This window comes from Haemaphysalis longicornis, unplaced genomic scaffold (assembly GCF_048455015.1).
Source record: "Haemaphysalis longicornis isolate Haplotype H1 unplaced genomic scaffold, Haemaphysalis longicornis Haplotype H1 scaffold_8, whole genome shotgun sequence".
In the NCBI taxonomy this organism is placed as follows: Eukaryota; Metazoa; Arthropoda; class Arachnida; order Ixodida; family Ixodidae; genus Haemaphysalis; species Haemaphysalis longicornis.
The window spans coordinates 106,939,836-106,967,103 of NW_027526445.1; the positions used below are offsets into that span (position 1 = coordinate 106,939,836).

At 45.9% G+C, this 27,268-nt stretch overlaps 3 protein-coding genes across 3 annotated transcripts in view; 2 read left to right on the forward strand and 1 right to left on the reverse strand.

The window, feature by feature from the left end:
* LOC144149123 (DNA-directed RNA polymerase III subunit RPC2-like) overlaps positions 1-7,071 on the forward strand; it is a 33,075-nt gene extending 26,004 nt beyond the window's left edge. Inside the window, exon 7 of the mRNA XM_077680661.1 lies at positions 5,714-7,071. The gene's annotated coding sequence lies outside the window, so the exon portion shown is untranslated. The remainder of the gene's footprint in view (positions 1-5,713) is intronic.
* Positions 7,072-10,796: 3,725 nt separating this feature from the next.
* The window catches only part of LOC144150269 (ras-related protein Rab-1B-like), a 203,188-nt gene continuing 186,716 nt past the window's right edge, over positions 10,797-27,268 (forward strand). Inside the window, exon 1 of the mRNA XM_077682131.1 lies at positions 10,797-10,889. Coding sequence (XP_077538257.1) covers positions 10,848-10,889 — 42 coding nt within the window. The 5' untranslated portion in view covers positions 10,797-10,847. The remainder of the gene's footprint in view (positions 10,890-27,268) is intronic.
* LOC144149681 (ras-related protein Rab-1B-like) lies at positions 13,044-27,092 on the reverse strand. Its single transcript, XM_077681334.1, has 4 exons — positions 27,027-27,092; positions 25,948-26,043; positions 18,599-18,730; positions 13,044-13,650 (listed from the first exon to the last, which is right to left on the reverse strand). The coding sequence occupies exons 1-4, from the start codon at positions 27,090-27,092 to the stop codon at positions 13,456-13,458; spliced, it is 489 nt and encodes a 162-aa protein (XP_077537460.1). The 3' UTR covers positions 13,044-13,455.

Sequence of the window (27,268 nt, forward strand, 5' to 3'; positions counted from 1 at the left end):
CATGGAGTTTTCTCTGCCTTGGTATTGTTTGTTGACCATGAATGAGCTTCTGTTTGTTATGCACGTACAGTTTTAAGGCTTTTCAGTCCGGAAATTGCACCCGCTTTCCGGCCGTTCTGGTCCGCAACCATTTTGGCAGTTTCTGTCGCGCCGCGAAGAAAAACACAGACTGTGCAAGAAAAACTCACAGGATATTTATTTTTTCTCTTGTATTCTGCTTGCTACTCCTTTTCCAATATTTGAGGTGTGTGTGTGTGTGTGTGTGTGAAACCGCTCACAGCAGTCTCCTGGGTGCAGGCCAGGGTTGTTACTGCCGTTTTTGCAGAACATTAGTTTCTGCCCTTGCTACTATTGCGTTTTTATAGCTACGAAGAGCACAGTCCTTGCTGCTGTGGCCTGGGAGCTTGTAGATAAAATGGTTCTTCCCAAATAGCCTTTCCTCGCACTCCATACGTGCAGATGGCCTTTCTTTCTGGCTTTTTTGGCTCGAGCCTTCCGATCATCCACCAGCTGTTAAGTGAGGTTGCGGCGGTACTGCCGGTTTCCCTGCTTTTTTCCACCGGGATTGAGCAGCTGTGTGCGCCTCTGAATAAAACTATGCACAGTGAAGACCTCTAGATGGCAGGAAATGCCTTTTGCCATCCATTTTGTCTTTGATAAAATGCGTAGCTGACCGAGTAATGATCCGCCTTGTGCTGTCTCCAACGCCGTCGTGGCCTTCGTCACTCGCTTCTGTCGAATCACTGTCACCACCAACTGATTGAGGCACGCAATTCTCTTCCTCACTGAAGTCATCATCACGTCGCTAAATGCACCACTGTAGAATGGGTGCGATGAGAAAGCGAAACAGCGCGCACATGAAAGTGCTCTGGAATCCAGAATGTCTGTGCTCAACACTGTGCTGCAGCCTAGTGCAAAAAGGAGAAAACTTCAACAAAGTTCATCTACACGCCAAAGCAGTGATATCCCCGGCTCCCGTTTCTTTTACACACGGCGTCCCCGAAATTAACCACCCGATCCTTGCCACGTACAGTGACATAACTCCTAATTTCTACCTCCTCCGCAGGAACCTACGTCTCCCTGGCCGCTCACCTACTTCGCCGTCCGCTCACATGTGGCGGCTCTTACAAACCCGCAGTTTCCCACACCCCACTCTCCTTTTGCACACCCACCAACACCAACTTGCCTCCCCTCACTACCCCTTACGTGGCGCGCTGGACACACTTTTCCACTCCCTATGTGAGTGTCCGCGTGACCTTTTTACACCTTTCCCCTCTCCTCTCACTGGGAGCAGGCTTAGGGGAGCACTGACCGAGAAACCCAAGAAACCGTCACGGTTAAAGCCGTGGACGTGGCGGTGGTCCTTGCTGCCTCCGCTGCTCACACCCTAAACCAAATGTTAAAGTTTCACAACAACAACAACAACAACAACAACAACAACTACTACTACTACTACTACTACTACTACTACTACTACTACTACTACTACCACTACCGCCACCGCCTCCGCCCCCGCCGCCGCCGGCCCACGGAATACCGGCGTCAGCCACCTAGAAAATTATTGAATGAAGGACGAACTCGGCCAGCATTGTTCTTGCACCGCACCAGTATGCGTTTAAGGCGCCGCCAAAGTTTCAGATGTTTATGGTAGGCTCACAGTTCTTGAAACACGTTTTAGTGGCATACTTGTGAGTGAAACAGCCATTTATGAGTTTGCGATCGTCCAATTCTGTGAAGAAAACTGCGCGTTCAAAGATGTCCGGCCACTCTTCGGCATCCCTATTTCTCGGCATGAAAAAATGTGGGCGTGCAAGGAGCGAGCAGGAGAAATGGAGCAGCGCTTCCTGCCAGATATCTTCTGGTTTGGCCGCGGTCGAAGCAATCACAGACCAGAGACCCAAAGTCCGTTTTCAAGCCTCACAGGGGTGGGCTGGTCTAGTAAACGCATGTTTTGTCTACTGAACTGGGGCCAGAAGCGAACAAGTGTTTAGGGAAAAACTGGATCAAGTGGTAACCCACCCACCTTGCCAAATTGTCACAGGACAGACGTAGATAGAAAGAGCATAACTCGTTTCGTGGACAGGCGTTTGCTCCGAACGCCCATCCACTATCGGAAGCCGTAAGAGGAAAGACATTTTCACCTTAACATAACCTAACCTACGTGATGATGTTCGCGGTGTTTCCAAAAGTTCCCGCATACCATGGCGGGGTGTGGGTATTCCTAGTGAGGCAATATCCTTTGTCGTGCACTCTACGAACTATAGACACTATTTTCAAGCGCCACTTTGAGTCGGAAGATACGCGGCTTCCAGCCTCGTTTTTTCTCGCCCACTACATCTGAAACCCTCAGGTTCTCCTACAGCCACATTTATCGCACATGCGAAACTGTTGCAGCGGAAAAAAGGCCCGTAAAAAGGAAAAAAGTATGCCGCATCGGCGGTACTTCTTCTTTAATAGAGGAAGACACACCTATGGTGGCGGTTTTACCGCAGTTAGATGAGCGATACGCCACGCAGATTAGCCTATATAATTTTAAGCTCCAAATTCTGGTGGAAGTGTGTTCATTCGCCACTTCAACAAGCCGCGACGCGGGGATGACGATCTCTTGATGATAATTTTCCCGCAAACCACCATTCGCACTTTCGCATGTGTACCGAGTTTTGCCACAAATTTCATTCTTGCGAAAGGAGGTAAGCTAGAATAATAATACCTGTGTTAGTTCCGGCGTCACAGCAAACATAAGAACAGAGACCCAAGACAAAAGCTGTTATACGACAACTAGGCTAAACCATCGCCTCTAAACCCACGGGACCCCACATCGCAACCAGCAAGCAAAACCTAAAAGTTGAACAAAATATAAAAGATAACAATAAACACTGCATCAATCAGTTTGCAATTTTAATTAGAGTTAAAACTTTGGCAAAAAAGGCCGCAATATATATAAAAGCTGTACAGATGTACAACCTGAAGAAATTTATGGTTTGTATTTTGAAACGTGTACAAGAAGGGCTAACATCACAGTGCAAAAGAGGTAGGTTCACAATTTGAGCCTATTCGTTTATTGCGAACGGTGTGCAACATCTAGACTTTGCTAAGCAATTGTTGTATAATTAACTATTGATTACCTTGGTTAACTATTGATTAACTTTTGACCATTATCTTTGTCATATCGGAGTCTAGCTGGCTGCAAAAGTGACGCAAGCAACGAAGCTCCGTTTGGTACCATTTCGGGAATCCCCACCACGTCTGCAAAATGCGGCGCTCGGTCGAAACCCAAGGCCACAGCGATGGCTTGGGTTTCGGTCTATCCTGACTTTCTGATGAAAGCTTTAAATGGTCGCGATAAATGAAAATCTAGCAGGCCCGTGTACACTGAAAACTTCTCCGGCGCAACCTCATGAGCATTTCTAAAAAAAAAAAATTCCCGCGCCTTCCAGCGAGGGGAACACGAGTAAATGCAGAGCATTGGGGCCTCAGTACTGATTGAAGGCAGTGTTGCTTCCATCGCTTCTTCCGTGATGCTGGAGTATACAGACACAAGTAAACGTGGGCACGAGCGTCAACCAAGAAAGGAAGGAGCAACGCAGTGACTGAAACACGAGCGACCGCTAGCCGCTATATTTGCAGCGCGCGCAGTAGAGCGAGAGCAGTACGGGGGGGAGAGCGCGCATGCGCAAGCAGCGCGCGCCCTTCCACGCCCCACCGCGCTGCTATCACGCACCTGTTACGCCGAGACCGCGACGGAGCGAACGGGCTGACTACGACGCATGCGTGCGCTTGCTGCTGTTGAGAGAGAGGAGGGAAGGAGAGGCGCACCTGCTGCGGACGCGAAACTGTTGACACCGTCCGACGCAGGAACAGGCGAGGCTAAGAAATGCTCTGCATTTAAAAAACCCGGTTGAAGAGGAGCTAGAAGTTAGGGACCAGTGATTTAATGGGTTTACAGAAGACGTAGCTACCCCCTCGCCTCAAGCGACACCTGAAAGCAGGGACGCCGCATCGGAGATAGCAAGAAGTACTCTCTCTGGAAGCAGATCACGCGTTCGGCAAGCTACTGCATGACGCAAAGCTCAAACGATAAACGCAGGCACTGGCGGTAGCGCTGCGAAAGTAGCAACGCCAACGTGACTGTTGAAAACAATCGCCGCTCGCTACAACTTCACTGGTTAACCATCCGTACGGGGTGCACAACCGGATTTTTAAAATCGAAATCTCTTTGCTTGCTCAGTATGATACCTCAGTATATGAAACGGTCAGTAAGGGTGGCGACGTATAAGCGTGAACAGAGCAAAGAGAGTTTTCTTTTTATACCCTTTCCACATTTTTCATTTGAAATCATAGTGGCACTTGTTTGAAAAATTGCGTTCGAGAAAATTGTTTTAAATTAACCACTGCATTACACTCCTAGTACCCTATGTTCTAGGTAGCGATAGATGAGTCTTGCTATAATCCCAACGTGTATATAGTATGGGAGATACTATATGTACAGGCATGAACAAATGAAATGAGAACACGAAGATATGAACCAGAACACACGGAATCAAACAAAATGAATAGGGAAGATAAAGTAACACCTCGCTAGTGGTATGTTTGCAAGGACACACTTTCAATCTTTGTTCCTGTAGTAAAGCCACGTGACAATTTCATTTCGACGGAACAAAATGGCGCTTTTTGCGTGTTATCGTTCGTATTTTCATGTCCGTGTGTCATTTTTACGTGACTGTACATCACCCCACGTCTAAAACAACCCCAGTTATGAGCGTTCGGCACCCAGGTAGCCAGTTTGGGCCCCTCTGACTAGCGTTACGTCAGCCGGGATTGCCACGGAAGACTTGTACTTTCAGGACTAGGAAGGACCGCACAGGACAAATGCCCCTACCACAAGCACGTAGGCTGTTTCAATCAAATTTTTTTGCACAACTCACTGTGTAAGGAAACTTCGTCGCGGTATTTCTAGACGGGGAGGATATTCATTCAGGATGTATTCAGCTTAATGAATAAGCATTTGTGAGAGATACTGAAACTCATATTATGTACTCCTGCGTGCGCATTCGCACTGTGTTTTGTTTGCTCAGATCCCAAAAGGATAAAAATAGTGACGACAGTGTTCCGCTTGATGGTCCTAGATAGAACAGATCCCAAAAGGATAAAAATAGTGATGACAGTGTTCTGCTTGATGGTCCGAGATAGAACGCTCTGGGTTACCTCATGCATCTGGTTTCTGATTCAAAGCAACCTCTTTTGCTATAGCAAGGGACATTCTTGTGAAACCTAAATGTCCAGTCGCTTTGTACGTTTCTTGGGTACTGTTAGTAAGTACTGGTTATTACTTTCGAATTGCTTCCGGAGTTTTGTATTGGCTTCATGCAAAACACATACACAGGAGTTTAGTGGTGATAGTGAGCATAGTGTATGACCGCGTTGACAAAGGCAGCGCACGCAGCAGGAAATACATGATCTTTATTGAACTTTAGAAATTTGTTTATTACATAATTGATGAGAATGTGCGAATGCATAGTTCAAATGTCGCATCAAACGCACCTTTTGTTTCGTGTACACGTCTAGCAGGCAATATTTACATATTTGAACTAAAGCATCTTGTTACATGAAGTCAGACTGTTTCTAGAGATCTCTCAATTTAGAAGCGAAATGCAGTCGAGGAGCTTTCGAATCAAAAGCCGAACGAATAATATAATCTTTTTTTCCTTTCCAGATGTTCGCAGAAGATCTTGGTATTCCATTCCTCGAGGCCAGTGCAAAGACTGGGGAAAACGTAGCGGAAGTGTTCAAAATGATCACAGCATTCATCATAAAGCGTGTGGGCCCCCGCGGCTACTGGAACTTTACCGGAATATCTGAAGCTGCAATTCGACGCAATGCTTCTGGGAAAAAGCATCGCCTGTCCTAGAAATCGCACCTGTCCGCCTTGCTTCTCCACGGATGAATACGAAAAAGAAATGTTTAAGACATTTGTCTTTTCTTTTTGTCAGCTTCTCCGCTTACTATATTACCGCTTTTTGTAGCATCGACTGATAGGGTGGTCCCTTAAAGTAATCACGGAGGCTAAGAAAAAGAAGTGGTGCCATTCATGAGCAATGCATCACGGAAGAGCCTGTTAGAAGCCTTAGACTTTGTGGAGCTCATCCTTTGCGTCAAGTTCCTAGGACAAAATCACCGCTTCTGCACAGGCCACAAGTAGTGCTGGTATCTATAAAACCCGGTAAGTTGTTTGCGTCCAACAACAGCAATGTAGAACGGTGGAGAGAGTGGCGTCTGGCTAAAAGGAAAGAGGAGTGATAAAAAAATAAATGAACGTAATGAGAAAGGAGAGGCGCGTGAAGTTCGAATACAGTTAACCAAAGCAAATATGTTACGCAAAAAACGGCATTGGTAACGTTGGCCCACTGTTCAATGGGAACTGTTGCTCCTAAATGTTTCCGCGACGACACTTTTTGCTGCACCGATTGGGTTTCGCCGACAGTACGAATATTGCAGATACTATACCACAATCGCATCAGCTGCAGGACTTGTAGTTGATTGGATTCGTAGCTGCAAGGCCTGGCTACTTAGCACAAAGTGGCAACGACCGCTAAGCACGGAGTTCAAACGGCCCGTCACAAAAGAACAGAATGACAAGACACCACGCGACAGAAGAGTAGCGGGGCCAAGGAGCGGGACTATTAAACAGCGAAACCTCAAAGCAGCTCTGCGACATACGAACAAAGCGACAAACAAGCACGCCATTAGGGTCGACCTTGAAATTGATTGGGTGAGAATCGGACGTTTGTCGCAGACTGAATTTGCTATACTGCCATAATACCTCCACACGATCTCCTGAATACAGATTATATATCTTGAAAACGCTTCAAGCTCCTACATAGTGGGGTGTTAAAATTTTGATTACCCACGAAATTTTCTAAAGGAATAAAATGACTACCTCCTCCACTCTTGGTGGTGTTTTTTCTCGCAGGGCTGCTGGAGCTCAAGTCGCGGTTCAATTTCTGTTTGCGAAACTGCAGCCTAAGAATGCGACTTGATAACAGATGTATATCCAGTTATCAAATTGCCTCCCTACTGTCCAACAGGCATACTGACCGAATAAATATATGTGGCCAGAGCAGAGGCTATTAGACCGGCGACGTCTTTTTAGTCATCTGTCGGCCACGAAAGCCCTTGGTGCCGACACAACATTATTATCAATCAACCTACTACGAACCAATACACCATCACATTTCACGGACATAGCCTGGATCCCAACTTTCATCCCCCTAAACATCCATGACTCATTGGTAATCACTTCACCACCCTTACCAGTAATGATATACACCTGGTAGAAAGTTGCTGATTTTAGTCTCTTCAATGATACTTAAAAAAAAAACAAGAATCGGCTTTCATGAAGTTCTGGAAGGCGTCACACCGGGCCTCTCTTGCCCAATACTTATCGCGAACTGATCCCCTACACCACAACCTGGTGCAACATCGCTTCCGGTCAATTTGCATTTTGGGAAGAAGACACGCACTAAACAAACGCTATCACGACTTGACAGGGGAATTTTCCGCAAATATCTCAATCAGAAAGCGCATCCGCTTTCTTTAAAGATTTCCATTGTATTCGAACTTGCATCTAAACAGCAACCGAAGAAATCGAGCCCTTTTTACACACATCGGCGCTCGCTGCCCACTTCGCAAACCTTTGAAAAAAAATGAACAAAGCTGACACTAACAGGAAGACTTGAAAGTGGGAAGCTGTACGCAACCTTCATGACCATCACGAAAGTTTATCTCCACGACTGCAGCCGATGTGCTGCTTCTTGACTGCCGCAGAGACCTTTACTCCGTCATTTTTGCTATTGGCGTGAGCTTCTCATTATTTTTTGGAAGTATTATTGTTGGACATATCCTTGAGGACCGTGCATTATGACATCTTTCTCGCTCCGAACAAGTATTACCACAATTATGGCGAATGCTGGAGTCTTTCTCGTTCACAACAAGTGGTGTCACGATAACGGCGAGCACTGGAATTTTTTGTCAATCTTGGCCAACCTCCCTAAGTTGGTATGCTTGGCTTGACAAACGTGCGCTGGGGAAGCTACCCGTACACGTGCCAGACTCGTCCCTACCACGGCGGTAGATCAGCCAGTAATCGTTTAATCACGTACCGTAATATCCCTACGCCTTGCTCACCGTTAATTTCCTTTTTGCCTACCCGGAGTTGAGCAACAAGTACTACAGCTTAGGGCGATTGCTGCAGACGAACTGCTTGGCCTGCTGATGACTATTGAGTTATTGAGTCACACTTATACCCCGTAATTCCCTTACCCGAATTATTCAGACCTCGGGGACCTAGTCACGGTGATCCACGACATGTCCGAGGTATTCCTTCAGAAAAACCAACTAAAGATTTGAATACTCTTCAAGAGAACAGGATTTGTATGTAGGAGTTTTTTAACAACAAACTAAACGTTCATTTAGAATTCGATAGAAACTACAAAACGTAAAGAAGTTTTAATGTCACTTTCAGTCCGCAACAGATGACGTGTCAAAATCATGCAACCCGTTTTGGGTAATTCATTGTGCTAGGGTCCGGTGCTTGGGACAGGCGTAGGCAAGGGAGTTTGTTGTTTTATTTTATGTTTGTATGTTTGTTATCATTCTAATTTGTTCTTCCGTCAACCAACAGAGGACATGGACTATTCCCCTGGACGGGAAAACGATCAGGTAGCAGAACGTAAGTGTGGCCTATTTTATTTTCTTTGTTCTTAACACTGCCGTTGCTCTTAGAATGGGAGAAACTAGATAAAGTTTGTGTGAGCTCCTTTTCGCTGCCGTATACGTGCAGTTCTGCAATGAATACTAAAAGTTACCCTATAGTCGACATCAGGCACACTGAATCCGTGTATTAGTCGCCCAATACGCTGCCCTTAAATACGGTCCTATAGTAATGAATGCAAAAAAAAAAAACAATTTGGAGGTATGTTCTGGTAAGCGCATTTGTTCTACTTCCAAGAGGTCTACTTGTCAAGAGGTGTTCCATGGAAGGCGGGACGATTACGGGCAGATGGATTGTTCGATGGCTTGTTGAAACGAACCCAATGATAGTGGCGGGCAGATATGGCGGGCATAATTGCGCGAAATCACTAAAAAAATCAGTCATATGCATTGTCCATAGCAGATTATGCAAAAAAGAGCTCCGGAAACAATGAACAGAATGACCCCAAAGGTTGTGTTTACGTCAAACGTGCTAGAGAGGGGCTGGAGACAAAGTTGACATTCGCGCTGGAAATTAGCGGTGGAAAAAATTAAGACATACCGGTCCGAGTAGGAATCGAACCGGGCCTCAGGTTTTTGAGACGAACCTGCTATCCCGACAGCAGCGCAGCTATATGGGCCGCCGTGGCTTGATGTGTGCTGAGTGCGCACGCCATTGGGTGCGTGATATTGCAGCGTGATATTGCGTGATATTGGATCCCTAGTGAATGCACGCGTGGCAGGGGGCGGCAAAAAGTTAGATGGGCAAATGAGGTCAAGAAGTTTGCGGGGATAAATTGGTCGCATTTAGCACAGAGCCGTGATAATTGGAGATTTATGGGAGAGGCATTTGCCCTGCAGTAAGCGTAGATAGGCTGATGATGATGATGATTATGAGATCAGCCATTGGGTGGGGGTAGGCGTTGACAGAAAGTGAGAGGAAGAGGTGCACAGCAGCCTCGGAAAAAGCTGATTCTGGGAAGTGGAGGCGTGAAGTGTCTGCACTTTGTCCGTCAAGTGATTCTAAGTGGAATGTAACGATGGTTTCTGTACCGGTTAAGCGACAGATACGTTAAATTGGGATCAGTTAAGTTAAGTTAGGCTTGCCTAAGTTGTTGACGAAAGCTCAGCCTTCTTGTGTAAACTTCAAGTTGATCAAGTCAGGGAAGACAGCTTTTAACAGAAATCGCTTCGAACCTCTTTGGGAACTCTCTCTATAGCAGCAAATGTCAGATGTTTGTTTTACGATGCCTTATCTATTTCGGAAGAGAGCAGCATGAGGAGGACGAGGAGAAAAGCGAACGGAAAGGCCGAGAGTGCTCCGTGGCCGAGAGGTTATTCAGGCTTAGAGAACGAATTGCTACTCGATACTGGGGAAGGGGTGTTCAGGAAATGAAAGAGAGGACAGGCGAAAAAGAGGGGATACGAGCGGGGGGACGCGAAGACTTTAGTCCCGTTGTGGGTACTGTAGTATTTCATCGAAGCGTGTTTCCTTCATGAAACGCAGGAGGGCTTTTGTTGCCTTCTGCGAAGTTGATTGTACGGGGCCGATGTCCTAGAATAGTCTCTAGTTTGAACGGTTGATTGTCGAATCGACTGAGCTCGGCGGCCAAGATGCGTCTTTCATATGAATACTGGGGGCAACAACAAAGCGCATGTTCGATTGTCTCTCTTCAACCTTGCAGGCGTCGCAGTGGGGACTACTGGACATCACGACGAGGAAGGAGTAGGTTCTCGCAAAGGCCGCTCCCAACCACAGTCTAAAATGTAAAGTAGACTGGGATCGAGACAGCCCACACGAAAGACGGCGCTGGAGTAGAGGGTCCTGTTTGTGGAGGCGCGGATGAACAAAGTCCGGTGTATTCCATTGAGTAATCAATCATGAATTGGCCAATGAGGGAGTGGGCCGGCCCGTGAATAATTTAGCGCGGGTGTGATGGATAGGAAAACACCTCAGGTTACGCTAACGCAAGAATAGGGGGCAAAACCCTATATATATTACCCTAAATGAACGCAGAATTAAAAATGTGGATTTGTTTCAGAACGACGTTGCTGGCAAAGAGGACTATCGCCCCCCGGCCATTTGGAATGAATACCAGATGGCGCACGGCTTCATCATAGTATTCGACGTAACAGACGAGGTACGTATACACCACGAGAATATGGAGACGCGAATTTAATGCACTGCCATATAGCACTCCATCATAGCTCAGCAAGTGGACTTGACGAATGAATGTATGACAATATAATAATATCTGGATCAAGTCTGAAGACGGGAGCACAAGTGTATACACCTATTTATTGACGCTGGAAGGATAATTGTAATTATTCAACGATCTTTCGGAACAGCAAATTGTGACTGCAGCTAATAATAGAAGGCGAGAAGGTCCGGCGAAGAAGATAAAAAAAAGAGTGTCATCAGCGTAAACAAGTTTTTACATCCGGGTCGATAAACATGAGACTCAGAGGCATATTGAAAGATACTGGGTGGAACACAGAACCCTGGTGGATTCCACGATTCTCTTAATACCTAGAACAGAAGTAGCCACGTTTGCAGCAACACAACTGCCGGTTGTCTAGAAAAGCAGCTACCGACAAAATTGATGTACTCCGGGAACCAAGAACGAGTCAGCAAATATTGGAGGGCGTGATTACAGTGTCGTGAGCTCTTGAGACCTCAAAAGTGACCAAAGCGACGATGTGGTTTTTTTTCATGGAGGCCCAGCGGAAGCGACTTCTCAAGTCTGTATTTTCCCGCCAGATGGAGCATTCTCCTGGAAAACCAATTTGCCTGGAGTGTAATATGTTCGTAGTACTCAAAAACATATCATTACGGCGAAGCAGCGCACCCTCAGTTCATTTATTAAGGTTTGATGGAAGGGCTGTTAACCTAACGTTACCAAATTTACATCCTTGTTCCGGCTTCTAGGAAAGGCAGATTCTTGACCAAGCACGGCTAAGGAAGGATTCAGACGTTTTCAAGTGCAAGATGACTAACTTTTAGCAATTCTCCTGGAACTTCACGTTAAAGGAATGTAATCATTGCTGTTATCTCACCATGTGGACAATGCGGGGACGCAGGAAGAGGAGAAATTATTTATGTAACTGCTTAGGAAGCAATTTCTGTGAATTGTTCAATGCCTGAATTTCGAAGGCCTGCTGGACGAAACCCTTTCGCAAGCCGAAACTGTAGGTCAGGAGCAATTTTGTCTAAGGCGTTCACGGTTTTCTTTTGCATACGAACGAGGGATGTTGCGCTCGGAGAGGGGCAACGTGATTTCCCAGAGAAGTGATAACCTTGAGTTGTACTAGACTATTGTTTGGTGGTGGCATGAACAACAAGTAGCCAATATTAAAGGATTTCTTGATATCCAAAACAGAGTGCTTGTCTGAGTGCTATGTTTAGAAGCAATCAAGCAGGCGATGCACGGTGCTCGCTCAGCCAAAACTCTCTACCATCGCAGCGCTAAATTGGAATGGGCATTCATTGGCGTTCTAACATAGTTGCGTTTTTATGCCCGGGTACATCAAGATCTCACCGGCCCCATATCCGTCACGGATTTCCATTGACGTGGCTCCACCCGGATTCGAGCCACGAACTCCCTCGCCGTAACAGGAGGTACACAGCGCGATGCCCACTGCGCCATAAATTCAAGCGCAAGTAGGCCTACGAACGCGCCTTATATCTTTCCCACTACCTTATTCATTAAGATGGTGCTGTCGTCATGCATGTAAAGGCGAAGCGAAGTAGTTCGTCATGTCGGTTTTTACTCTTTGTGGGTTAGCAACTCTGTGTATTTACCTCGTATGAAACTAAAAATCCCGCCACTAAACATTGGCGACTACACAGTTGCAAGTATGTGCTCCGCTTTGTGGGCACTTGGTGGCCTAGTAGCCGTTCCACCGCTAGACGCGCTGCAAGTAGGCGTTCTTCGAATTTTTTTTTTGCGAGGTGATTGTACACTGGCGTTACGACGAAGGTCGCTGCGCAACGCCACCCCGTTACAAAGAGGCAGCCGCTAAGCATCATCATCATCGTCAACTTCATTCAGTAAGCTGTATAAAGCTTGCACATAAAATGTAATTATCAAGAGTACTCCAGTGATCCACTTTTAGGTGAGAGTGAGGCTGCTCTATGAAGATTGTTCATTAAACTTGGGGTCTGAAAATGTGCCACATCAGCCCTCGCGTTTTCTTTACACGTGCTTAGAAGAAGCGCAAGCTGATATCTGGCGGCATTTGTGAAAGCATCGGTGCTTCTGTCAACAATGGATAGCAAATGTTAGATGTTACATCATGTACCATCTTTATTCGTTAGAGGTTAGCCATTTCTTCGTAATTCTCCAGAGAAAGCATGAGCAGCCGGGACGACTCTTATTGTTTAGACACCCATGTTCTTGCATATGTGTAATTTTTGCAGCGGCGACAAGGTCATTCCTGCAGCTTAAACGGGAAGCGGGGCATTTCCTATGATGGCCGTGGCCCCACTGGGGTGCCTTGTAGCTTCTACGGCAGACAGTAGTGGTCTCGCTTGTGGTGCCAGACGTGGAAAGTATTGTTTTGCTTCAGGTACTTCATATACGAGCACAAGATGAATACTTCTGAAAGAGGTGCAAAAATGAATAGGGGCAAGCAGCACCGATCAAACGCTTTTAAAATAATGGTTCACTCTGTTTATGTAAGGCGAGGAAACGCAGAAGTGGTTTGCTAGCACCAGAAGTGGTATTTCTTGGGAGCAACTGCAAGGGTCAAGTTCTCCGGGCTGCCGGTAATGTTCCTCTTTTTTGGGGGGCCCATCCGCTTTATTATCGATGCCGCGATTGCTTTGAAGACTTCGTCCACGTTTGTTGTATTCTTGGCACTGGTCTCAATGAAGGGAATGCCAAGCTCTTTCGCAAACCTCTGAAAGAAAGCGAAACATTCATATTGCCATTTCATTCGATGAGTCTTCAAGGGCACTTTGCTTAATTAATGTAGAAATACGACGATCAGTGTTAATTTAAGCAACAGCTTAGGTACGATGCACTTAAAAGTGAAGAAGATGAACATTCAGAAACGGCTTCACGCCATTATTTACTTTTGGGGAAAAGATGCGCTTTACATGGCAATGAAATTAGGTAGTTCCTATGCTTCTTGATAGTTAATTATGGCAAATTGTGACAAACCTACCGACAGCAAGAAACTTGAGGCTGTATTAACAAGAATTGGCCATTTTTTGTCTGTGTAGTGACACGCCAATATTCCTAAAAGAAGCATAATCCCCGCATATGCGTGAGCATACGGCACGTTGGAAAAACTCAGCGAACTTATTGTAATTAATAATAAGTACTTCCACCAGCAGGAGGGCTGCAGACTGGTATGCTGCTATTTGGTGTACGACAAAAATGCCGCAGGGTTTCTCCAAAAGGATTGCCCTTTTTTAGGAACTACAGAAATGCAAGAATCAAGATCCTTCCGTTTTCCGTTACCAATACCTAAGCCCTGTTAGTATTACCACTGTTTTGCCGCTCAACACCTAAAAACTTTACTACGTCCGAACTCAAAATTTATATAGTATTTCAAAGTCATTTCTCTTGGATGTTATTTGGAGTGCGGGAGCTTGGGAGCGCTTTTGGACATCGGCGTGTTTGGACAAGCTTTGTAGTGTAATGGCTGCCTGAGTCGTTTTTTTGTTTTTATGTACAATAAATTCTTTGGTTTAATAGAAGCGGTGCAAAACAACCTCCAGCGCCAATTTTCTGGGGTGCACCAAGTTCAATCTTCGTGTTTATGCACGTCGCTTGTATCCCAAGTAGGCTAATTCACAGCAAGACGTTCGATACGAACACGGAATAGCTACACTGCACATCGTCGTGGGTGCTTATCATTTCCAGTTAACCTCACCGACTAGATTATCGGAATAGGTAACTGAACATCTCGGACTCTAATCTGACAGGTTTGCTGCTTTCTCTGGACAATTCACGCTGGGACTCGCCAAGTTAGCTTACCTAAGGGCTGATCACAACAGACAGGTAAAAAATAAAATAGCAATACACATACAAATACAAATGAACGCATGCGGTTCAGGCCTGAGCGGCCGTATTTAGAGCACCTGTTTACTACGGGGGCGGGGTCAGCAATACAGAAGAGTGTCCCAACACTCTATGGGCGGATAGGTTACCACTGTAATTTGAATCGGAAAACGTGTTGCGGTAGGACAGTGAGGAGTGAGGGTAACTTAGCCGTAATATTAGACCCACTTTCGATAGTAAATCGGATGTGCCTGGATTAAGCAACGTTGCAAAGACAAGTGAAGGTTTTAAGATGCTGAAAAGCGCGCGTACTTCATGCTACTGATGCATTGAGGATAGTAAGGAAGGGTTCCGAGGTGGGTTTCATGATCCAGACGGAGATTGCAGGTAACGACGTAAGTTTAATAATTATCAAAAGGGTCGCAACCGCTGTGATCAAGCCAAGCAGGAGTAAGGAAGTAATTCTGCGGAGCCCCTAAGTCTACTTTCGACCGTTGAGGGCGAAGCCACGGCGGCCTGGCCTGGCAATTGGCGATTCAGCGCTTGGAGTTCTATGTGCTTTGTTGAGGTTTTACGTGGTGTTTTCCTAGAAATGTGTATCCAACTACGCCAGCGTCGATGGTGCGATAATTTAAGAAACGTTTGTACCGCTACATTCTGTTTGGTCCCCTCCCCTATTGTTTTCTTGTCTTCTAGTGCGAATTTCTTCGACAGGCAGACTGGCAACCCTCCACGCCACAACGTATGCAGAATTAGAGCGAGCCGTTGTTTGACCTAAGGACGATAGAGTTCCACCATGGAGACAGGACAACAAGACAGGATAACAGTTCTCTGTGACTGGGGTGCCCATTTTCTACTCACTGGCGGTCACGATTCCATGCCGAGTGATATGACGTCACCGAACACGGACTGGGATAACTCTTATTCCCCCGCTCACAACATGCTGAGGTAGTGTAGTTGCAACTCACTCGGCTGCCACTCTGGAGACACTTGTTTGAATCATACGTGACATCAAATTGGTGTGATTTACCGCTTACTGTGACAGCTCTTTTCAGTACCACTCACTGAAAAACCGTTGTTTCGCAGAGTGTGATAGTTGCGAATTTCACTTTTAATTTTTGCAAGCCTAAAGTCGCACTTCTGTCTATCATGATGAGGTTTTGTACGACTCCTACGAGGAAACCAAATCGGCCATGAATAATGTAAAAGCGAAGTAGACAGTAGTGATGGCACCACCGCAACAGCAAGAAGAAACAAGAAGGCTAACGTGCAGTTCAAATCCTTCGAGTAGGTAGTCAGAATAACCTAGTAGACAGACTTCTTAGTTTGCAGTGAGTAAAAAGATGAAGATAAGCAACACATTCTTCAGGGAAACGAAGTAACGCCGAATCAATGTAAAAAGGCTGCAACATGAAAATGAAGCCCGAATCGACTTGATGATTTGTGACAATTGAGGCACCGTGCATAGTGCTGATGTTCAAAGAATGCCATTTTAAGAGCAGCGACCACAGGAGGGTAAGGAGCGGAATTGGGTGCGGGAGAAAAAAGAAAAGGTTGAGGTCAGCTATAAGACGCAAACCGAACCCGCGTCAGTAAAAGAGTGAGGACAAGAATTCTGAATACCGACGCTGAACAAATTTGCGGTCTTAACCACACGAAGTGTACACAGCATAAAAACACAGAATGAGAACCAAACGATAATAATCACTGGGTGTAGTAGTCGTTTGAAGAGGCGGACATAAAACGCAACCGGTTAACTATCTCAGACCAAAAACCTTATCCTGAAAGGGGGGAATGTAAAGTGTCAAAAACCGCAGAGCGAACCCAGTCGCGGAGCTACCGAAATTATTTCACGCAATTAGGATACGTCCCACTGGTGCCTGTGATATCGCGAAGATTCAAGATAGCTTTAACAGGAAGGAAGATTGGAGTCCCCTAAAAAACATCTTCATAGTCGCATATACAAAATGTCTCCATACAAGGGATAAAATTATGAAAGTACGGCTAATCGTAGGCTAGCAACGTCAACAATGCTCCCGCACGGTAGGGAGCCGAAACAATGATAATGCGCATGCCAGCAAGCCAACACGTCATTTAGCAGCCACTGTTAAAGATACACTGAAGAGAATTTGTTATACTTCTGTTTCTGTCTATATTGAATTGACTGCCTGAAAGAAACACACGTTTCATCGTTTGTCCGGTAGATGAAACAGTTTTGAATTTATAAAGCTGGTAAAGGTTAGGGTAATCGAACTGAATGTTGTTTGAGGCATTGCAAGCGGTAATGCGTGTTCAAATAAAAATACATGGCTGGTTGAATTTGGAGAAGAAAAATCTTTGGAACCACTAACAGCTTATTTTAGAACTCGCTCCTTGCACAGTTTGATGAAGAAGTCATGTATTTTTACGGTTGCAATAACATTTTTAACACAAACGAGAGCATTAGCTTCTCGGAAAAAATTTCCTTTAGCGACATCGTGGTGTTCCGCTGGTTGCCATGAGCCCCCCCACTGCTAACCCCTCCTGAAAATCACGGTAACAACAGCGTTCAGTCCCATGTCGGCATTCAGGTATACAATAAAGAGGGCCCTTCAAGCTAGCGTGAGTCAATTCTTGCACGTGCCTGCACAACTGGTTTTATACTTTAGCTGACTGAAGTTTACACCGAAGAAAGGCTCCAGAACAAATAATGGCAACTGTAAGGTCCACTAATGAGATTAGTGGCCAGGCGCCCGGGCTGCGCGTGAAAACCCGCAACTCTGTCTGGTGGCCCAGCACGGTCGACTCTACGCTGCAGCCGTCGCCAATTCGTCACGGCGCGCACGGGAGACGGATTGTCTGGCCCACCGCATACCACAGGGATAATCCCTCATTGAGAACGCAGACGGCGCCGCCGGGTTCCGAGAAGCGTCGACGTGACGCGCGGAGGTGGTGGAATTACCGGCGTCGAAGCGCGCGCCGCGCAAGACACCATTGTAAACGCGCCCCGGCCGGCACAGTGCACTGTCGCCGCTTTTCGCTCTCACCCCGCGGGGTCACGCGCAGCTGCTCGTCTGTGAGCGTGCCGTTGACCCAAAGATGGCGGCGCCTCATTGAATATTCCGTGGCGTGCTGAGTGACAGCTGTCTACGTGAATTTGGGCACTCCCTTACGCGTGTACGAATGGTACAGGGGCGTTCCCGAGAGAGGGTGATCTCGAGGTTTTATAAGGCCGAATTTGGCCGTTGGAAATCGTTCTTGTCTGAGCGCCGAGCTGGGCAGTTCCTGGTGGGACAAGGAGTCTCGACCGTTGCAGCTAGGTTGGGATTTGTGAGCCCCCTTGGTTAGAGGTTAAGATCGCGTCGGAGGTTTAGGGTACAGCGCCGTACCGAGCAACTAGACGGATCTTGCGGCGAGACAAAGTCTCGGCCGTCGTTTCTCGAGCGGTTTGTGTACGCTCCGAGGATAGGAGAGTTAGATGAAGTTGAGAAACTCAAGTCATTTGTGCGCACGTGGAGCTCTAGCGTCTAGCTGAAGTTTGAAGTTTTTCTTTTTATTACTCATGTACCCAGTTTTCCTACTGTAAATAGCTGTATATAAACTCTTCGTTTCACTTAATGAACCCCAACGCCTCGAGTTCGTTATTTCGACCGCCATCTCCAAGAACTTCAACACCATCACCCTGCCAGCCTCCTGCCAAATCAACCGGAGCCCGGGCGATTGGGTTCCTGATCGACACCGTACTTCGGAAAAACGAACCACAGCAATCTTTACTGCAACTTTCATTTCTGTCGCCACTCAAATGAAATTTGTGTTGCGCCTGATAAAAAGTCGGGCAGCTTTACCAAATCGTCACTTGCCTGTGCTTTCCTTTCGTCGACACGCTTTTTGTCGGTGAGGTCGCTTTTGGTCCCCACGAGGATCTTGTCGGCGTCTTCCCGAGCATAAGCATCGATTTCTTCTATCCACATTTCCAAGTTTGAAAATGACTCCTGCAATGTTGAAACGATGGCACGAGTGAAAACTGACTGCAGTTTTAAATGCAGAGCATTTCTTTAACTCACGATGTCACCCGTTCTAGTTGTCCATCGTAGTCCGCACCCCTCCCCCTACACTATATATAAAAAAGAATACTTACAGGCGCCTGGTTTCGATCCCACGACCCTGCGGGCGGAAAGCAAGGTACATGGTGCTCTACCCACTGCGCCACAAAGCCGACACAGAATGGAGGGCTACGAACGCGCCTTATATCATTGACTCATTCAAACTACGTCAAGAAGCTGCTGATACAACGCATCCGCTACCTGTGGGCGGAACGCGAGGTACATGGTGCTATTCCCACTGAGCCACAATAATCATACCCACCTGCTAATAAATGATGTCATATCCACCTGCTAATAAATGATGTCACGTGACCACGTAATTACGTCTCCTCATTTAATTACAATACAACAAGCAACAGCAACAAGTGCAACAACATTAACGTAACGCAAACTACTTAACTTCGTGCGCCTCCGGAAATGCTCTGCATTTGATCGTGCCCCTCGCGAGTTGGATGTTTAGTTTCCTGCCGCAGCAAGAACCAGGCGGCCTCCTGCGCAGTTTGTGGCGCATACTCACTTGGGGGATTGGCCAGGATCGTTTCACTTACTACATGCCGGTTACGGCATTTTTAAAATGCTGAGAGATGCGGTTACATGCGCAGACACGGTGGGCGGGGCCATGGTGGTTTGGAGTGTTGTCAAGACCAAAAAATCGCCGGCTAAACTTTTATATGTGAACACGTTCTATGTGTTTCCTGAGGGGAGACGAGCGGGAGGTGGAGTGGAAGGGCTGTACGCCCTGGTCTTTCGTTCGCAACTGCAGTCAGGTTTAATATAGTATAATATAGTATCATACCCCTGTCAAACGTGCCTTTTTACCTGAACCAACAACGTCATACTTTGGCCCCTTCACCATGCGCCTCGTCATGCACAGCTTATGTTAGCACGTCAGTGCCAGTCATAATATGTATTTTATTGTTGTTTTCTCTGCATCGGGATGCCGCGCAAACATTCCCTGATATCGGTCCTACGTCGCCTCTACGTGCTACCTGAAAAAAGTAGACGTCCGCATGACTAGACCAGAAGCTTACGTACGTTGGTACCCTCGATGCCACACTATAAAGCCTGACTACTTGCCAATCCAGCGCATTATTCCGTACCCCTACCAGAACGCCTCATCTACTAGATAGGGGCGTAGAGAATGTCCAACCACTCTTCTTTGAGCAAACAGCTTAGACGGGCTTTGCTACTTGCATTACGACTTCAATAATTACCACTCTGTAAGTACTCCTCTGGGTCGCAGTACACGTCCGTAGCACGCGTTTTTAGCCGAAGACTACAACCCATTATTTATGCCTGTGTGTGAGACATGAATATTTTTCTAGCTATGGGAACTTAGAAGTTCCGTGTTCCCATGCCTATTGGGATACTCCCGGTTTAAAAGCCACCAAGAGAACAAAATTACCTCATTTCCATTCCAATCCAGTTTTCCGGGGGTTCTCTAAGAAATGTGGCATTACTGCGAGCATTATGAGGTATCTATTTTTATATTAGATCTGTAATTTTCAAGCCGTCCATAGGCAATTCTGTTGACTGCCTTTCGGCCATTTTGTGCGCCATGAATGCCAGATTTACGACCTAAATTGCTAACTAATGCTCTCTCAATACAAAACCCTGAGGTTACCTCACACACGCCTGTTGCAAATGGTACATTTTGGAAGGGATAGCTTCATCGCCTACCACTTTTAGTTAGACAAAAATGATATTTGTACAAAATGACCATAAGGTATAAATATACAGGCGTACTTTCGTATCGTGTTCATTGTAGCGTTCAATGCATGAAGGGCGTCGGGAACTTTTATGGCTTTTGGAACTCAACGTTCTTTCGCCTATCGCCGTATGTTTGCACTTCTAGAAAGGAGCTTTCATCACTAGCTGCACATGTATATCTCCTCCGGTTTCGCGCACATCCCCGTTCATGATGATGAAGGTTTGAGTTTAATGGCGCAAGGCCAACAAGGGCAAAGAGAGCCAAAGACAAAGTTATTTGGTGAGGACAGATATGCAATTAAATACTAAATTGTCGAGTAAAACCAAAAGTGAGGCGAATGCATGAAGATGGATGGTGTATTTGGCCAGTGTGATTATGCATGTTATGAAAGAAACCGCAAAAACTTGACGCCTGCTAAAAACTGAAAAACACGCTTGTTAGAAAACATCGGGTTGTTGACCAAGAAGTGTGATGGGTGTAGTGGGATGCACACTAAACTTTTTTACACCCTTTTGGGCCGAAAAGGGTGTAAAAATCTTTTCCCATGGCTAACACCCTTAAAAGGTGTTTTGGCAAAAAAAGGGCGTATGGATGAAAAAAGGGTGATGAGCTCAACACCTTTAAAAAAGGGTGTTGAGGATGCTCAACACCCTAAAAAAAGGGTGTGGAGTCTCACACCCTTTTTTTGAGGTGATGGCATGTGCAGAGGCAATGTAAAACGGCGGAGCGCGCAGCATTCAACACAAACAGCCAATACGTACAAGTTACAGTTGGAACACGGGATGCAAGCAGTACAGGGAGTGCATACTTAGCAATACATGTGCTGTTCTTGCTTTTATACCCAGCAGAGGAAAGCCCCCAGATGGAGTCGGTGGGCTTGTCGCAAAAAACTGATATTTTAGCGATAATTTTGGAAGTATGGATTTTACTACGAGAATATACAAATCAACACGTAGATTTGCAAAAACTTTTTAATTACACGGTAGTTTTTCTGATCCGTAACTTAAAGAATTTTATTAAATATCATACAAATCTTCCCTGCCACCTCAACACCCTTTAAAAAGGGTGTTCATTATTTCAACACCCTTTTTCCCAGAAGGGTGTAAAGCTACAAATTAGGGTGTTCGAAACTAAGAAACAGGGCGTAAAGAAAAAAAGGGTGTGAGAAAAGACCGCCAACGAAGAAAAAAGGTGGAGAGACCTCCAATTTTGGAGGCATTTTGTACCTGTTTACACGGGTGGACTGAACATTCTCTACAAGCGGGCGGGGGGGGGGTTGTGCCTCACGATGTTTACAGCAATATGAATTGGCATAATTTATTACCAGTGAAGCTCTTTAAGCTTCAGGAGGTAGTTTCGGCAACATTAGCAAAAACATACAAAGAAAAAACTGCGGCGCCTGTAAAGGGTGCACCACCGCAGATAGGGTATTATGACAGTGAAGTCGTCTTTCGAGCTTGTTAGAGTGTGAGCACAAGGGGCGTATGCGTATCCGCACCTCTAACTGTACCATTTCAAAGGTACTAGTCTTTTTTGGATTCTAAAAGGTAAAAAAATTCGGGCAGCTTGCAATAGTGGTGCAAGACTGGAGAAACAGCAACGCTGGGGGCCGACCTACCTTGTTTCCCTCTTGGATCTCCTGGAAATGGGGAGGGGGGGGGGAGGCGGGCACACTGGAACAGCCTTGTAAAATCTGGTTAAATTTGGCCTCATCCCTGAGCGGTCATCCTGGCTTAGCAAGAACATTGTAAACCTTAGCAAAAATAACAAAACCTAGCAACACCGGAAGAAACTAGGTCGACTCCCAGCTCCGCTGTTCTTTTTTTGCAACTGAACACCTATTTCACACCGTTTCAACAACCTACAGAAAGCCAAGCGTGTTGCAGTTCGTAAACATCCTTTTCGCCACACGACTACAGTCTTCTTAATTTTGAAGGTTCAAATTGGTGTTTCACGTGCCAAAGCTAAACTTGGGGCATGAGGTGCACCCAATAAGGAAACGAGCGATCATTGCATAAGAGCAATTATTTTTTTTGTTGCGTTTGGAAATTTCTTGCGAGTAGAGGAGTATATGAGGGGATGTCTTCTTCTTTACAGTGCTATTATGCATCCGAACATGGCCTTATTCAATGAACAGCTGAACACCTTTTCCACACCCTTTCAACACCCTAAGAAAAACCAAGGGTGTTGAAGTTGATCAACACCCTTATTTTCAAACAAAAAGGGCGTAGAGCTAGAAAAAGGGTGTTGAGACTCAAGAAAAAGGGTGTAAAGGTCTTCCAACACTCTTTTTCCACCTATGCTACGCCCTTTTTGGCTAAAAGGGCGTAAAAAAGTTTAGTGTGTGTGTTGTCTGTGCAGTTCAGGAAAATGTTTGCGTCGTGTGCTGTCGAGTGCCTTGCATTGAATGAGTACGTGAACTACGGATAGGGTCCCGCCGCACCTGCTGCACTGGGGTCTAGAAGATCCCGTTAGCAGAAACGCGTGCGTTGTGTGCGTGTGCCCTATCCGTAGCCTAGCCAAGGCGACTTCCGTGTGTCTGTTGCGTGTGTCGGTGGTGTATGGTCCCAAACGTGGTTTCATAACGTGTAACCTGTTATCTGTCTGTTCACTCCAGTGTTTTTGCCATGTTCTACGCAAGTGTTGTCTCATGTGTGGCTTGAGGTCTGTATATGGTACCATTGTTATGTATACCGTATTCCTGAGTACAGCATCAGCGGCTCTCCCGTCTGCCAACTCGTTTCTAGCGGTCCCAGCGTGTCACATCCCGGTTCAAGTGGTTCGACTTCAACGAAGACGTGCCATTTTCTTTCCCCAGTGAGCCTTTCTCGCCGTTCTGCAATTCTGCCCCTTTTAACAGCGCTGCTGTTTAAGCTGGTGGTTGGGCCGGCCAACGTACGCACAAAATCAACGCCGTGCGGTGGTGACATCGCGTGCGTTGGCATAGCCTCTTACCGCAGCTTCGCCTCGCCGTGCTCGAGCGCGACTCGTGTCGCCAACTTTTGTAGGCGCGATACAACTGGTACATGGACTGCTTTGGAAACGCGTCGCGGGGTGGCTCGCTCTATCCCTTGTTTGAAGGAGTGGGGCACTTTTGACGGTACAATGAGAAGAATCAATTCCAAAATGAAAGAAGGCAAAAGGCCGCGAAACGATAGCGTTGATCAAAATTCCTAATTAGTGTCCCACATTCCAGTACACACAAGTAGAAGGCTGGGCGGCGAACGAGTTCTAAAATTTTCCCCAAACGCTAGTCTCGCAGCGCTCAACGCTTCTCTTGGAGCTCCACCGCAAAGCCGGAACGCACGCGTTGATTCTACATGCTTAAATCACCGAGTGTTCAGTGCACTTTGGGAGGCTAAAGACGACGCCACGCAGAAAACCTGAGCGCGTCTGGAAGCATAACAACGCAGAAAACTTGGCAGAGTCTCCAAGCATAACCACGCGCAAGCTTAGCCGAACAAAGAATAAGCTAGGTGTTTCCGCTGAGCCTCGCTGTCTGTACAGTGCTCGAGCCACTTCTGCGAAGCTGCGCCAATATTTTGTCCTAACACCTCACCTTTAAATTTTCTCGGAGATCATTTCGGCACCCGTAGTTCAGAAGGAACAGTATTACCTGCTTTATTTCTTTTTCCAGGCACTCTCTCCTCTTTTTCAAGCCCATTCGGTGTTTCCCAACAGCCAAAGTTTGCCCACATTTGTCGCCCTGTTTGCGAGCTTTCAAGGAAAGTTGGCAAACCCATTCTTAAATAAAAAACCATCTGTGAATGCAGACATGGCTCTCTTTGTCGCTTTAGACGAGTAGCGCTCGCACTCTCTCAAGACCGTCGTGCGTTGCGGCGGTCGTACAGGGTGAAAGTTCACTCTAGCTTCTTTCTGCCTGCGAAAGTGATGGTTGCCTGGAACACGTTCACCTAGCAGTCAGGCGACTTGAGGACAGACAACACGTTCTATGAGTCGCTTGCCCAGAAGATTAACGCCAAAATCACTGCTCCACCGGCGGACCGACGGCGCTGCAGCCGCAAGGGGCACGAAGGCGTACTGTTGTAGATGGGCCTCCGTCACTTCTTTCTGGTTCGGAAATTGGGTTCATAGCAATGCAGCGTTGTTGTCAAAATAGTACAGAAGAATACCATGAAGCTGTGCTTATTTTGTGTTATGCACGTGGTTTCGCATTATGCTTAGAATTATTGTTTGGACATGCGTTACCTCTAACGGTTTCTTGAAAATTATATTCACAATTTTCTGTCACAAACACTCTATGCTTGTTCGTTGTCACGTTTACAATTCTTTATTTTAAGCGGCCTTTTGTTACGGAGGGTGCCTTCAGCTTTTGTAATTATATCGCACCAAATCCCAAGCCTTTTTCTTACGGACAATGATTCAGAGTAGTTACCCGCACCGGACGGACACCCAGCTTCGGCCATTCAAACGTGCGCGCAATGTGACCAGCTCAAGTAAAAGACCTGAAGGCCATCACCACGAAGTTGAATCTGTTTTGAGCCATTAGGGTGTTGTCTTTTTATGAGATTGTATTACAAGGATCAATAACCTTTTTTTCGAATTTTCTGTTTGTGGCTCGATAGCATCAAGTTTATTATGCAACCGTACTGTGTTTCTGTTTTTGAATACTCCCTAAATACAGACATTTTGAGCCGACTTGTCCTGTTTAGGACACAGTAATGTAGGACCCGAGATAATTTGTGTATCGCAGCTCGTAGAGCTTGAGTTTAGTATCAACAATTATAATTATTTGGGAACACAGAACGCGACTTTTGCCACAAAAATATAGTTGTAACAAAGTTCTTCGTAGCACATAAAGTCATGTATAGGACGTTGATGTCAATGTTATGAAGAAAAGAGGGGTTATAAATTGTCTGCACTCGAAACAAGTAATTAGCCTAAATCCGTGAATCCTGCTTCTACGGATATTGCAAAAAATAAAGACAATTTTTTTTTTATTCGGGGTTGTAAAAGAGTTTTAGACATTATTCCCTGGTCAGAATGTGGCAAAGCCGCAGGATGTTTTCTGCTGCGCTAAAGTAAACTTTATTTTGTTGTGTATAAAAACGTCGAATTGGGGTTGCCTGCCACTTATTTCAAGTATGAAACAGGCCATAACATGCATCCGTTGGAGGAATCATGGCTCAGCAGTAAATTGAGTGCTAAAGTTACTAAAGTGGCATCATTACACCTCGATCACTGTCTAAGCATTTGACAGCGTTCTCATCATATAAAACGGGTAACTGCGGAGCAAGCCAACCCGCCGTACCTATAATGAAGCGCATGCCTTCTTAAAAAAGCGGTTACGTGAAACAGTGCCCGTTTATAACGTATGAAAAGGCATCTGCATCGATAACTGGAAATGCTCAACTAAACCAGAGCTTAAACATACCGGATTTGTGATGTCATAGACTATGATGATGCCATCCGCACCCCGGTAGAAACTGGATGTGAGACATTTGAACTTTTCTTGCCCCGCTGTATCCACCTGCAAGATGTATGAGGCACATAAAGTCGCGATTAGACACACAGCTACACACCTTAACACAGTTTTTGTTTGTTTCCGGAGCGCATCTCTGGAATTGAAGAGTTTCTGCCTTCTATTCTGGGGTGCTGCCTTTTCGAAGCATTACTGAGATAGCATGGTTTCTCTGGCGTTACTAAAAAAACCGTTTTACCTCAAGAGTGTGCACAACGCCGAAGTCTATGTACGCAAATAACCTCTCAGAAATAGGTATGAAATCCGTTCTCGCAAGAATAGTCTGAGCGCCTTCGATGGCCTCGACCTCCTACAGCCGTTGAACGGACGGATAACTGTGCGAAAATATAAAAAGAGCTGTCCAACACTGACGCTTGCTTATGTAAACGCTCGTTCCTGTAGTTTTCACACCGTTCATGACGAAACTTCCTGTAACTGAGTCCAGGTTAGAGCGATTAGGTGTTTCCTATTTTTCGCTTGGTTCTCAAATACGTCGTCATAAATTGAGGCATGTGGAAATAACGACGTAGCAGCCCAATTACACCGGCTGGATTTGTCAAGCAATATGCTCATCCAGACGTTCTTCAGTAAGCCTACTAAGGAGGGATGAATCTATGATGGTATGTATTTGTATTTCATGCGGAACGGTTCCAGAAGCATAAACATATAAGCTACGCTAGCTGGATTGCAACAATTCGCGTTACTGTGCGTTCTCGAGTTGTTAGGGCCGTGCTTGGCTGTTTTCAGGCTTCCTGTTATGGCGTCCACGTCCTGTATTCTTCTTGTACCGTGGACCATTACAACCTAAGTAACTCCCGGCAGGCATCTAGTAGGTTAGAAAAATGTAATATACTCTTACAATTTCCAGTGTTCAAATTCAAACTACTATTCAAAATTGATGTGGTTAGCGGCAAGAAAACAATTGCCAGAACCCATGAACATTGCAAAACTAAAAATGACAATAACTGAAATTCTGGTTAACCTGTACTTACAATTTGTAACTTCACGCTGTGGCCTTCAAGCTCCAACCTTTTTATTTTCTGGAAGAAAAAAATCATAGCAATAACTTCCATTTCAATACATCGGATGAAATCACGACAAGCAATGCCGTTTCAATAAAAGCGTTTTTCCGGGGTAAGTTCCTTTTAATTTTGGCAGGCATATTGTTTGAAAGAACCCCATCAAGCCAGGCAATTATCCAAGGCATATCCAAAAGAGCCTGTGCGAGCGCCCA

Excerpts from the sequence above, each read along its gene's own strand:
- LOC144149681 (XM_077681334.1), bottom strand. The coding sequence starts at position 27,092 with ATGATTTTTTTCTTCCAGAAAATAAAAAGGTTGGAGCTTGAAGGCCAC. Across the intron at positions 26,044-27,026 it reads ACAGCGTGAAGTTACAAATT|GTGGATACAGCGGGGCAAGA; the intron begins GTAAGTACAGGT and ends TACATCTTGCAG. Across the intron at positions 13,651-18,598 it reads TCGACGAAAGGAAAGCACAG|AGGTTTGCGAAAGAGCTTGG; the intron begins GCAAGTGACGAT and ends GCTTTCTTTCAG.